This window comes from Cheilinus undulatus, linkage group 18, assembly GCF_018320785.1.
Source record: "Cheilinus undulatus linkage group 18, ASM1832078v1, whole genome shotgun sequence".
Lineage (NCBI taxonomy): Eukaryota > Metazoa > Chordata > Actinopteri > Labriformes > Labridae > Cheilinus > Cheilinus undulatus.
Genome location: NC_054882.1, coordinates 43,628,468 through 43,640,971, shown reverse-complemented (window position 1 = coordinate 43,640,971; position 12,504 = coordinate 43,628,468). Strand labels below are relative to the sequence as shown.

Sequence of the window (12,504 nt, the reverse complement as noted above, 5' to 3'; positions counted from 1 at the left end):
TAACCCAGTCCTCCTGGAGTCCAACAGAACCCAGTCCTCCTGGAGTCCAACAACAACATAACCCAGTCCTCCTGGAGACCAACAACATAACCCAGTCCTCCTGGAGTCCAACAGAACCCAGTCCTCCTGGAGTCCAACAGAACCCAGTCCTCCTGGAGTCCAACAGAACCCAGTCCTCCTGGAGTCTGACAGTAACAGAACCCAGTCCTCCTGGAGTCCAACAACAACATAACCCAGTCCTCCTGGAGTCCAACAACAACCTAACCCAGTCCTCCTGGAGTCCAACAGAACCCAGTCCTCCTGAGTCCAACAGAACCCCCAGTCTCCTGGAGTCCAACAGAACCCAGTCCTCCTGGAGTCTGACAGTAACAGAACCCAGTCCTCCTGGAGTCCAACAAAAACATAACCCAGTCCTCCTGGAGTCCAACAACAACATAACCCAGTCCTCCTGGAGTCCAACAGAACCCAGTCCTCCTGGAGTCCAACAACAACATAACCCAGTCCTCCTGGAGTCCAACAGAACTCAGTCCTCCTGGAGTCCAACAGAACCCAGTCCTCCTGGAGTCCAACAGAACCCAGTCCTCCTGGAGTCCAACAGAACCCAGTCCTCCTGGAGTCTGACAGTAACAGAACCCAGTCCTCCTGGAGTCCAACAGAACCCAGTCCTCCTGGAGTCCAACAGAACCCAGTCCTCCTGGAGTCCAACAGAACCCAGTCCTCCTGGAGTCCGACAGTAACAGAACCCAGTCCTCCTGGAGTCCGACAGTAACAGAACCCAGTCCTCTAGGAGTCTGACAATAACAGCTTTGACTGAGTCCAGCACTGACTCCTGATGTTTCCTATCCAGCTGAAGGGTTCAGACGTGGCGGCCTGTTGTGTTTCTGGAGGCTGAAGCTCTGCAGGGAGAGCGTGCTGCTGGAAGAGACGCCATTATTCCAGTTAGCATGTATGCAGCTGACAGCGGCTGAGCTCATTCTCATGATTAATGTGAAGCTCTGGAGTGAAGACTGATGCCATTAGCACATCCAGCTCTGCTGTGTCTGTCGGCAGTTGTGCTTGTTCTCATTATTAATCATCCAGATGGCTGTCTGAGCGGCTGGAAGTCTTCAGCATGGACACAAACATCACACTGGATTCCCCTGAGCCTACTGCCACCCTTCTGCTTCCTCTACACTCAGATTTCACATTTTTAGAGAGATGACAACGTTTTAAATGATAACTTCACATTTTAAAAAAGGGTTTAAAGCAGGGTGCCAACATATCTAGGTTCTGAACTGTGGTTCAACAGAATTATTTTAAAAAACAAACTCAAGAAACAGGTCTGGACAAAAATGATGGTACCCCTAGAAAAGATGTAAAATAATGTGACCACAGGGACATGTTCAACCAAGGTGTGTCCTCTACTTAGCATCACAGGTGTCTACAAACTTGTAATCAGTCAGTCGGCCTATTTAAAGGGTGACAAGTAGTCACTGTGCTGTTTGGTGACATGGTGTGTACCACACTAAACATGGACCAGAGGAAGTGAAGGAGAGAGTTGTCTCAGGAGATTAGAAAGAAAATGATAGACAAGCATGTTAAAGGTAAAGGCTATAAGACCATCTCCAAGCAGCTTGATGTTCCTGTGACTACAGTTGACCATATTATTCAGAAATGTAAGATCCACGGGACTGTAGCCAACCTCCCTGGACTTGGCCGCAGGAGGAAAACTGATGACAAATCAAAGAGACGGATAATACGAATGGTAACAGAAGAGCCCAGAACAACCTCCAAAGACATTAAAGGTCAACTCCAAGGTCAAGGTACATCAGTATCAGATCGCACCATCCGTCGTTGTTTGAGCCAAAGTGGACTTCATGGAGACGACCAAGGAGGACACCACTGTTGAAAACAAATCATAAAAAAGCCAGACTGGAATTTGCCAAACTGCATGTTGACAAGCCACAAAGCTTCTGGGAGAATGTCCTATGGACAGACCAGATAAAACTGGAACCTTTTGGCAAGGCACATCAGCTCTATGTTCACAGACACAGAAATGAAGCATACCAAGAAAAGAAGACTGTCCCTACTGTGAAACATGGAGGAGGCTCTGTTATGTTCTGGGGCTGCTTTGCTGCATCTGGCACAGGGTGTCTTGAATCTGTGCAGGGTACAATGAAATCTCAAGACTATCAAGGTATTCTAGAGAGAAATGTGCTGCCCAGTGTCAGAAAGATGGTCTCAGTCACAGGTCATGGGTCTTGCAAAAGGATAATGACCCAAAACACACAGCTAAAAACAGCCAAGAATGGCTAAGAGCAAAACGCTGGACTATTCTGAAGTGGCTTCTATGAGCCCTGATCTAAATCCTACTGAACATCTGTGGAAGGAGCTGAAACATGGCGTCTGGAGAAGGCACCCTTCAAACCTGAGACAACTGGAGCAGTTTGCTCATGAGGAGTGGGCCAAAATACCTGCTGAGAGGAGCAGAAGTCTCACTGAGAGTTACAGAAATGGTTTGATTGCAGTGATTGCCTCAAAAGGTTGTGCAACAAAATATTAAGTTAAGGGTACCATCATTTTTGTCCAGGCCTGTTTCATGAGTTTGTTTTTCAAAATAATTCTGTTGAACCACAATTTAAAAGCAATGTCTGATTTTCATTGGTTAATTTTCATTGAATTTTTATTTATTATTACTTTTGTCAGATTCAAGTTATTTCTGTGCCCGTTGTGGGTTTTTCTTTCATTAATAGAGGGGTACCAACAATTTTGTCCACGTGTGTACTTCTCTATCCCCAAAATGCTCTCATATTAAAATGTATGCCCCGTTTTCTCTCCCAAATACAACCATACTTCCAAAAAAGTTGGGACCCTTTGTAAAATGTCAATTAAAACTGAATCTTTGTTGTTGTGTCCTGCCATGTCCCACCGAGAAAGTCTCCCACTGTAGGGCGTGAAGATTTCAGGAGCAACCTCCATGTAATTGCCCAGCAGTCTTAGAAATGTCTCTTTCAAAGTAAAAGCCACAGAATCTAAAAGCAAAGATTTTATTTTGACTCTTTCATGATACAAAAACAAAGTAGTATTACTGATCAAACACAAAGACAACAGAAATGAAAACTACTAGAAGCTGCCAGCCGTGAAATCTTTTACCTTCAGCTCTATGGATGTTAGAGTCATGGATGAAGGACAGGCATGTAAATGGATGTTAGAGTCATGGATGAAGGACAGACATGTAAATGGATGTTAGAGACATGGATGAAGGACAGACATGTAAATGGATGTTAGAGTCATGGATGAAGGACAGACATGTAAATGGATGTTAGAGTCATGGATGAAGGACAGACATGTAAATGGATGTTAGAGTCATGGATGAAGGACAGACATGTAAATGGATGTTAGAGACATGGATGAAGGACAGGCATGTAAATGGATGTTAGAGTCATGGATGAAGGACAGACATGTAAATGGATGTTAGAGACATGGATGAAGGACAGGCATGTAAATGGATGAATGTTAGAGACATGGATGAAGGACAGACATGTAAATGGATGTTAGAGACATGGATGAAGGACAGGCATGTAAATGGATGAATGTTAGAGACATGGATGAAGGACAGACATGTAAATGGATGTTAGAGACATGGATGAAGGACAGGCATGTAAATGGATGAATGTTAGAGACATGGATGAAGGACAGACATGTAAATGGATGTTAGAGACATGGATGAAGGACAGGCATGTAAATGGATGAATGTTAGAGACATGGATGAAGGACAGACATGTAAATGGATGTTAGAGACATGGATGAAGGACAGGCATGTAAATGGATGAATGTTAGAGACATGGATGAAGGACAGACATGTAAATGGATGTTAGAGACATGGATGAAGGACAGGCATGTAAATGGATGAATGTTAGAGACATGGATGAAGGACAGACGTGTAGCTCCTTGCGAGGTCTTTCTCTTCCTGTTGGTGAGTCTGAATGGGACCAAAGTCTCGTCATTATTTTAACTGCAGCACCACCTGAAAGACAGAATTACAAATATGTATTAGTCCCATTTGACTGATCAGGTCAAACACTGACAATCTGCATAAAACAGTCGAACTAACCCTTTATCTAATTAGGCTCAAAGAGTCAGTACAACAGTATATCATCACTGCACCTTTACTGCACAATTAATGTGTCCCTGCAAGGACAGAGCTGTACACTCACTGTTCTTCATGTGTTTCTGATGATGTCTGACATTTTCATCAAACACAGGTGCATGGGAGTACTTCATCACTAAATCCTCCTCATCACCATCGTGGCGCAGCAGCGAGATTTCACAGCTCATATTAACACAAACATGCTGCTAGACCAGCCTGGTTATAACCAAGATATCCTTTAAGACGCTTTAATTTTCCTCCTGCAGCCTTTAGTTTCTCCTGGATTTCTCAGAGAGTGCAGCACTTCCTGCTTAAAGCACAGCAGGGAAATGATAGCCTTTCTGAATGATATTTCTATTTCCCCTTTTTTAATTTGATCTGCTTCCTGAAGTGATTACAGCTATCGCTATCAACCCTAACCCAGAAGCTTCAGTCCTGTCTCCTCCATCAGCTGCACATCAGAGAGTCTACAGGCTGAAACAGGATGAAGGCTAAATTTCATTAACTAGGATCTCTAAAGATCTGAAATTACATTTTAACAGTGTTAGAACCTTTAATCCGTGCTTCTTCTGTTATGTGCTTCTTCTTACCTTTAATCCTGGGTTTGATCGAAATGAAAGTAAGTTTCCAATGACAGCATTACGCAGTCACAAACCTGGTCATATCCCTGGTAAAGTTCATGTTTTATCTTAATAAGCATCATTTTGTGTGTTTATTTTGTGTATGCATCCATTCACAGCTTAAAGGACTCATGCATAGATTCTGTATTTTTAATTTCTAATCCTCATTGTCATATTTTATTGTATTAATTTTCAGATATGTTTTTTTGGCCTTCTCTTCTTTAAAGTACAGGTCTAAAGCTGCTCAAACAGCTGAATGTTTCCCCGTGTAGAATCAATAAAGTTTAAGCACATAGGTCTAAAATGTCAGAAATGCTGCCCTGCTCGTTCTGTGGGTCTGTTTTTAAATTAAACACGTAGATGTACCTTATTAGCAGCCTCTAGTGAACCGATGAGCGTGTTCAGCTCGTCTCTGTTCATCTCCATGGTAACGGAGCGCAAGCCTGAGTTCTCTCTCACATCCAGACTGAGGGCGAGCAGAGGAGTGTGCAGGGATGAGATTTTATCGCTGGAGAGCGCTAACTGCAGGAGAAGATGGAGAAACAAAGAGTTCATCTAGAAGAGTCAGGAGAGATGACGGGCTGCTAACACCGCAGGTCCTGGGATCTGACACTACATGCTCACGCTGCAACTACGACTGAAAAACAATAATCAGTCCTAACCAGGAGCAATGTCCATGAAATTCTGAACAGTTATGGTGCTGTGATCATCAGCTCATACAGTACAGTGAAAAAAAATCTGGATATTTTTCACACTCAGAAGTTTCAGATCATCAAACAATTTTCACTACTAGACAAAGATAACCAAAGGTAATGTAGGATTTCAGTTTTCAGATGAAGATTTCATTTATTAGGGGGAAAGCCATCCAAGACTACCTGGCTCTATGTGAAAGAAAAAAGTCATTGCCCCTTAACACTAATAACTGGCTGTGCTGACCTTGGCAGCAACAGCTGCAAGCAAGTGTCTGAGGTAGTGTTTCACATCACTGTAGAGGAAATTTGGCCCACTCTTCTTCGCAGAATTGTTTCAATGCTGCCACATGAACGTCCTGTTTAAGGTCACACCACAGCATCTCAGTCAGATTTAAGTCCAGACCCTGACGGGGCCACTCCAGAACCTTCATTTAGTTTATTCTGATCCATTCAGAGGAGGACTCGCTGGTGTGTTTCTGGTCGTTGTCCTGCTGCATAACCCAAGAGAGCTTGATCTTGAGGTCGTGAACTGATGGCCGGACGTTGGCCTTCAGGATTTTCTGGTAGACAGCAGAATTCATGGTTCCATCAATCACAGCAAGTGGTCCAGGTCCTGGTCCAGACCATCACACTGCCACCACCATGTCTGACTGTTGGCATGATGTTCTTTTTATCAAATGCTGTGTTATTTTTACTCCTGATGTAACGGGACACACACCTTCCAGAAAGTTCCTCTTCTGTCTGGTCAGTCCTCAGAATATTTCCCAGAAGTCTTTGGGATCATCAGGATGTTTTTAGTCAAATGTGAGATCAGTCTTTGTGTTCTTTTTTGTCAGCAGTGGTTTTGGCCTTGGAACTCTCCCATGATGCCGTTGTTGCCCAGTGTCTTTCTGATGGTTGAGTCATCTTGGAGTCATTTTGGTTGGTCGACCTCTCCTGGGAAGGTTCACCACTGTTCCCAGTTTTCTCCATTTGTGGATAATGGCTCTGACCGTGGTTCTCTTGAGTCCCAAAGCCTTGGAAATGTCTCTGTAACCTTCTCCAGACTGATAGATTTCAATCATGATGTGCTTCTCTCTGAGATCTTGTAGCCTACTTCACTTTGTCTGACAGCTTCTATTTCAGGGATTTCTACATTCAGCTAATCTGGAGGTAATCAGGCCTGGGTGTGGACAGAGAGACTGAACTCAGCTTTCCAAGAACTGTGGTTAATCACAGTTAACTCATGATTTAACAAAAGGGGGGGAATTAGTTTTCACACAGGGACAGAGAGGTTGGATGGTCTTCTCCCTTCATAAATAAAATCTTAATACAAAAATGGCCATTTTAATTTACTTGGGTTGTATTTTTATAACATATAATTTTGTTTGACGATCCGAAGGAATCAAATGTGGCAAATACGCAAAATAAAGAAAAAGACAGAAATCAGCAGGGGAAAATTACTTTTTAACAACACTGCACATTTAGAAGCTTGCTGAGTGCATGCTGGGCTGATCTGAGTCAACTGTAAACTGAGAACAACACAAAAAGGTTAAAAATAATTCATTTTAAAATAAAATCTAGATAAGGGGTTCCAAAACTTTTCAGCTCAAAATTGCAAAATAACAATTCAAGAAAATGGGGGCTGAAGCATGCTACATGAACCATGTGCAAATTTACATTTTTAAATCTTTAATATATGACTTTCATAATAGCTGAAATCTCCCCTAACACTATGATTATATTTGAAATAAACTCATCTTTTGTATATTTTTTTACAATAACAGGTAAGGTATACAGCTTTAAATCATTTCTAAATACTTCAGTGTTTTTGAGAAATATCTTGCTTTGTTGTCCGTGACACCCTGGAAGGTCCTGACCCCTGGACTGGGAACCACTGATCTAGACTGCTAAGAGGGTACACTGAGGACACAGTCACTGATTAGGTTGTAGTTTTAGTTGACCAGCTACAGCCCTGGGTCTAAATATAAATGCTGACATATTATTCAAACCTAGCGATGACATCTACCTCAGAAACAGATCCAACATAAGGAGTAGAGAGAGAAAACTCTAGGTCACCTTTAACTGCCAGTCGAAGTCCTGCAGAGTAGCAGAAGAGATGGAGTTGGTTCTGTCCAGCAGAGCGCGCCGGATCTCTTCTCGTCTGGCCCTAAGCACGCTCAGCAAGGCCTCGGCGTGACCGCCGCCGCTCATACCCGACAGCCCGGCCATCACCTGGACAGCATGGGGAGAGAGAGAGTCTGACAAGCTGCTCATGACCATCAACACTGACCATGTATTAAAGAAATTCAGACAGCGTGCAGGGAAGCGCTCACATTTAAAAAGATATCATCAACAATCTTAACCATCTGAACATGGACATCTTTGTTTTTTTGCTTTATTAATGTTGTCTGATTTTTTTTTTGGCACTGTAAGGAAGTTTAAAAACTGGGATCATATCAATCCTCACACAGACTGAATGAAGACTTTTAAACAGATGCGTGTGTTAAAACAAAGGGTTAAATATCAATCTAAACAGAATATTAATATATACAATGCTTAACAAATGTATTAGACCAGCTGTCATAAAAATGAGAACACATCAATATTTTAGAAATCTTTCAAAAACTTGTTTAAAACTAAAATTGTTATTCTTATTTATTTGACAAATAACAAACTGAAACAACTAAATAGTCCTTTTTCACACATAATAACCAACACCTTCATATTGTGTGTGGCCTCCTCTGGCCTTGATAACAGCTTCATTCTTGCTGCCGTTGTTTTTATGGACTTTTCCACAGTCTCTTTGTTATTGAGGTCCAGATAGTTCCTAGCTGTTCCCACAGACTTGCTTTAGATGAAATTTTTGTGCCATCAATCTTTGAATCTACTAAATCCCAAATCTGTTCAATAGGATTCAAATCCAGACGCTGACTTGGCCAGCCCATCAGTTCCAGTACTCCAGAGTCCTTTTTCTTGGTCCAATAGTCTCTGCACAGCTTTGAAGTCTGCTTGGGGTCATTGTCTTGTTGGTACATGAACCCACGACCAATCAGATTCAGTCCAGAAGGATCCCATGATGCACTAAGATGTTGTGGTAGATGTTATTGTTCATGATCCCGTCCATTTTCACTCATTTGCCCACGCCGTATCCACAAATAGAACCCCGTACCATAATGGAGTCTCCAGCGTGTTTCACTGTGGGTGCATCTGGCATCTGATCTAGAAGATTCATCTCTGCCTGAAGATCAGCAGTGCTCTTCCTTCTGTCTCTAGTACTTCAAATCTTGAGGTGTCTGACATCTGCTTCAGTTAACTTTGTTTCCTGCCTCTTCCTTGGTTCATTTTCTAAGTACCAGTCTGGGCGACTGACTCTTTCATTTTCAGTCAGCTCTCCACGTTTTACCATTTTGAGCAGGAATGAGGAATTTCAAACTGAATTCACCCAAATTTGAGCCGGCTCACCGGGCTTCTCTGAGATGTCAGAAATGAATCAAGCATAACATTCAACCACTGAAACTCATTTTTCTCTTCAGGAATGACAGTAAATAACTATAATCTGACACATTCATCAGAAATATTAATGTGCTTTACTATTTTTTCAGTTTTTTTGTAAATCAGTACATTGTAAAATTCATGGATAACAATAATAATTCTATTTTAGCATTAAAAATATCATTAGGGTTAAAGAGCTTCTACATATTGGTGTATTAACCATTGCAGAAACATCAAGATGATTTTGGTAATTACCAATGCTGTTAATTTAGAGCAGCTGTGGCAGAAACCTGACTGTGGTTAGGGTTAGGGTGGGCTAATACATTTGTTAAGCTCTGTAAATATAAATAGATTATAATATAGAAATAAATGCCAGCTAGCTGGAGTCAGTCAGTCGTCTCACCTCTTCATCAGAACTGTTGTTTCCCACAGCAAGGCGAAAGAAGGCTGACAGCGAGCTGAGGAGATCCAGCCACTCCTCCAGACTCCAGGTGGCGCTGTAGTCCTTCCAACATGGAGGCTCCCGACCACAGAGTCCATCCACCGCCCGATGGCACAGCTACGTACAGGAACATGAGGATTTGTGAATTCAACAGTGAATAAATAAAATGATTTTTTCAGTTTTGGATTCATTAAAAAACAATTCTTGAGATTAATAATAATAATAAATAATAATGGATATTTTTATAGGAGTAGTTATGGAAATACAGTTTTCCTCCAAACATAAAACAAAAACTACCTGACCACATGGTGGTGCTATCTGTATCATTTCTGAATGTTTTAAACATTTTAAGATTTTGTACCTCATCATAAAGCAAGGCTCATCAACTACATTTGTACAAGGGCCAGCTTTTTCTTCAACAGGCACCTGGGTGGCCGAACTCTCCAATAAACTGAAAACATTTTTTAAATTTTCTAGTCAACATTTTAGTTTGAATATTTTTAATTTTCTAGTCAACATTTTTGTTTAAATATTTTTAATTTTCTAGTCAACATTTTTGTTTAAATAGTTTTCATTTTCTAGTTAACATTTTTGTTTAAATATTTTTCATTTTCTAGTCAACATTTTTGTTTAAATAGTTTTCATTTTCTAGTTAACATTTTTGTTTAAATATTTTTCATTTTCTAGTTAACATTTTTGTTTAAATATTTTTCATTTTCTAGTTAACATTTTCGTTTAAATATCTTATTTTCTTTCAAATCAATTCTGCCATGAAAACGTGAAAATTGACACATTTCTTGTTATATATGATTAATCGTCTGTTACTGTGAAAATCGTTTTTGTATATCATTAAATGTATTTTATGAAAACTATTAGGGGTAGACTGATTATTGGCCTGGCTGATTATCGATGCCTACATTTAGCCCATTATCAGCATCGACCTTTTATTCTACCGTTAATCTGCCAAAATCAGTTAATTCAAAGGTGTGAAACTTTAACTCCACAGAAAGGTGAGTCCTCCCTTCTGCCTTTGTTTTCACCTGATGTCCCAGCCACAACACTACCTGACTGACAGGACGTCCCACAGCTAGGAGCCAATCAACACTGAGGCCTGGGTGGCACTGACACGGGGAGCGTACAGCAGCATTTCCTGTTTCTGCAGCTACTTTACTGCTCTGTGCTCTTTCTCATGTGTAAACTCTTTATTTCCCTTCATTTCTCAATAAACAGTTGACTTTTTTAATCAGCTGTCTGTCACATACACTACTAATAACCAGTGTCAATATCGGCCCTAAAAAAATCAATATTGATCATCCCCTAAAAACTACATAAAAAAGACAAAGATGTTCATTTTAACCAGTTATCACTGTGTTTATCTGATCGCAGGAGTTTAGATAAAGCTGTTTGCATGATGACGGCCTCATATTTTTGATCCTTTTGTTGAAATACATCTGCAAGTGGATTTTTAGGCTGGACCAACAGACCTAAGAGAGCTTAAGTCTGTGTTTTTATTCATTATCATTCCTTTAACTCTAAAGCAGCGGTGTCAAACTCAAGGCCCGGGGGCCAAATCTGGCCCTCGAGATGATCTGATATTTCAGTTCTAACTGTCCCATCAGTCTGAGGTCTGCAGATTTCCTCCAGTATAAAAATGTGAACCTCTCCTGATGATCTAAGATTTCCTTGTTAAGCCATAAAATCTGAGAAAATAAGGAGTAAAAATGTTAAGATAAGAAGTCAGGAATGTGGGAAAAGAAATTAATTTGTGTTTTAATTTCATATTTTCAACTTAGCGTCTCACAATCAGGACTCAGACTTAGGATTCTGGCTTTTAATTTCATACTTTAAGCATTTCAACTCATAATTTTGACGTCTCATAGAATAATTTTAGTTTTAAGATTCATAATATTAATTTTTAAGTGATATTTTGACCTTTTAAACCAATTATTTTGTATTTTACCTCATATTTTCAGCTCCAAACTTTGACCTTTTAGACTCACAATTAAAATTTTTGAATCATATTTTCACTTTTAATTTAATGATTTCAAACTTTATTTCATATTTTGAGCTTTTAAACTCATGATTTTGAATACTTTTTAATATATTTGCCATTAAAAGAACATTATTTTTCTATTTCAGTTTCATGTTTTGACCTTTTTGAACTGATACATTTACTTTTCTCAGTTTGTGAGCCTTTAAACTGATCTGTTTAACTTTTTAAACCTCAGAAGGAACATCATCGGTGCTAATATCATATTTTATTACTGGTTAAATGAGGTTGACCGTTTGTGGTTTTAAAGGTGACCCTGTTAGACCTGGATCCAGGATCCGGCCCCTGCTGTGACTGAGTCTGACACCCCTGATCTAAAGTGTGTTTTAACCTGATATTTAATTTCTCACCCTTAACTTTAAATTAGGTGTTTTAAGGGCTTTATCTCTGAACTACACCTAAATATCAGCACCAACAGGCTGAAGGTGAACTCTAAACATATCGGCATGTCTGATATTAACACAATAACAACATCTCTAATTAAACCTGAGTATGAATGTTAAATAGAGAACCTCCAGTAACAATGCAGTTACAGTAGATCAGATTAATTAGGTTAATTAGATGAATGTGGACAGCTGACCATAACAGTAACACTGCACCATCAGACCCGTTAGACCCCAGAGAACAGAGGAAACCTACAGCACCATCATCAGATTCCACCGGAAGCTGATCCATTACTCTCACTAACACTAAATTAACAGAGCTGTTTACAAATGGGAGCCCTCTGTACTTACTTTAAGACAGTCTGCAGGAGAAACCCTGCTCAGAGAGTCCACCATGTTTTCATCCGCTTCCGCCTGACGGTCAGCTGATCTCAGTCACGTGATAGATTAAGGGAAAACTTAACTTCGTCGTGCCGATTTTTATTTTATCGTAGAGAATTTTAAGAGATAATTTCATACACTCTCCTGTCTGCATATTTATGCACGTTTTGCCGTTAATAGTATTTATTTTAACGCGTTAAATGGAGAAGTGCCGAACTCCGTTTGAACATCGACTACTTTGGTCTGACCTTCATCATCGGCTACAAGCTAGCAGGCTGTCGACCATGCTAGTTTTTAAAACGTCAACTGCCGTTTCACTGAGTGTTTACGACA

General features: G+C 40.4%; 1 protein-coding gene across 1 annotated transcript; it reads right to left on the bottom strand.

Annotated features, from left to right (window-relative positions):
* Positions 1-3,408: 3,408 nt before the first annotated feature.
* On the bottom strand, positions 3,409-12,244 carry commd8 (COMM domain containing 8). The gene is made up of 5 exons (XM_041812922.1): positions 12,142-12,244; positions 9,319-9,474; positions 7,500-7,655; positions 5,116-5,271; positions 3,409-4,006 (listed from the first exon to the last, which is right to left on the bottom strand). Exons 1-5 carry the CDS (start codon positions 12,184-12,186, stop codon positions 3,986-3,988), a joined length of 534 nt encoding a protein of 177 aa, XP_041668856.1. The 5' UTR covers positions 12,187-12,244; the 3' UTR covers positions 3,409-3,985.
* Between the last annotated feature and the right edge of the window lie 260 nt (positions 12,245-12,504).

Bases quoted from the DNA above. Each gene is read 5' to 3' on its own strand.
- commd8 (XM_041812922.1), bottom strand. From the start codon at position 12,186: ATGGTGGACTCTCTGAGCAGGGTTTCTCCTGCAGACTGTCTTAAA. The intron at 9,475-12,141 runs GTAAGTACAGAG...TCCTGTACGTAG, and splicing joins CTCCTGCAGACTGTCTTAAA to CTGTGCCATCGGGCGGTGGA. The intron at 7,656-9,318 runs GTGAGACGACTG...CATGCTGTCCAG, and splicing joins ACAACAGTTCTGATGAAGAG to GTGATGGCCGGGCTGTCGGG.